At 63.4% G+C, this 1,205-nt stretch overlaps 1 protein-coding gene across 1 annotated transcript; it reads left to right on the top strand.

Moving 5' to 3' along the window:
* Positions 1-1,205, top strand: BBK36DRAFT_1048937 (DBP10CT-domain-containing protein; the record flags this gene model as incomplete). The annotated part of the gene is made up of 1 exon (XM_024888897.1): positions 1-1,205. A coding segment is annotated over one exon (1,205 nt), but the record flags the coding sequence as incomplete, so codon positions are not given.

The following is a 1,205-nucleotide window of genomic DNA, read 5'->3' on the forward strand; positions in this document are numbered from 1 at the left end:
TATCGATATCCCCGTGCTGGCCAACGTCATCAACTACGACTTCCCTCCCCAGCCAAAGGTGTTCATCCACCGAGTCGGTCGCACGGCTCGTGCCGGCCAGAGGGGTTGGGCCTACAGTCTGGTCCGAGATGTTGACGCTCCCTATCTGCTCGATCTACAGCTCTTCCTAGGCAAGAGGCTGGTTCTCGGACAGACAGAAAAGGATCCGTCCTACAGAGACGACGTCGTCGTCGGATCTCTGCAGCGAGATGCCGTTGGCACGCACGTCGAATGGCTCAACAAGTTCCTACACGAGAATGAAGACGTCGAGGCCCTGCGAGGCGTCGCCGTCAAGGCCGAGAAGCTATACATGAAGACGCGAAACTCGGCCTCGAGCCAGAGCGCGAAGCGCGCGAGAGAGGAGGTGGCGTCCAAGGGCTGGTCGCAGCTGCACCCGCTCTTTGGCAAGGACGTCGACGGCATGGAAGAAGCGCGCGCCGCCATGCTGGCCAGGATCAGCAGCTTCAAGCCCCAGGAGACCATCTTCGAGGTCGGGCAGGGCGACAAGGCGACGAGCGCCGCGGCGGAAGTCATGAAGCAGCTCCGCAAGAGGGTCAAGCCGCGCAACAAGCAGGAAGCTGCCGATGACGAGGAAATGTCCGGCGTGGACGACGACTATGGCGGCGCTGCCCATAACCCCGACGGCGATGATGACGACGAGGATGCAAACATGCAAGACGACGACGACGACGAAGACGACGGCTACGGCAACGACGAGCTCGAAGTAACAATCACCAACACGGGCAAGCCCTCCAAAAAGGACAAGGCCCGCACCGACTTCCGCGACAACGACGTCTTCATGTCCTACACGCCGCGCACCGTCAACGCCGCCGAGGAGCGCGGCTACGGCGTCCACTCGGGCGGCCAGGGCTCCAGCTTCGTCGAGCTCGCCCGCGACGCCACCATGGACCTGACCAACGACGACACGGCCAAGGCCTTTGGCGCGCCCACGCGCCCGCGCATGCGCTGGGACGCGAAAGCCAAGAAGTACGTCAACAGCGCAAACGACGAGGACGGCTCCCGCGGCGCAAAGATGATTGTCGGCGAGAGCGGCGTCAAGATCGCGGCCAGCTTCAGCAGCGGCCGCTTCGACAAGTGGAAGCGGGCGAACCGCGTGCACAAGCTGCCGCAGGTGGGCGAGCTGGTCAAGCCTGGTAGCGGGAACG

Source organism: Trichoderma citrinoviride, assembly GCF_003025115.1.
Source record: "Trichoderma citrinoviride strain TUCIM 6016 unplaced genomic scaffold BBK36scaffold_430, whole genome shotgun sequence".
Taxonomy (NCBI): Eukaryota; Fungi; Ascomycota; class Sordariomycetes; order Hypocreales; family Hypocreaceae; genus Trichoderma; species Trichoderma citrinoviride.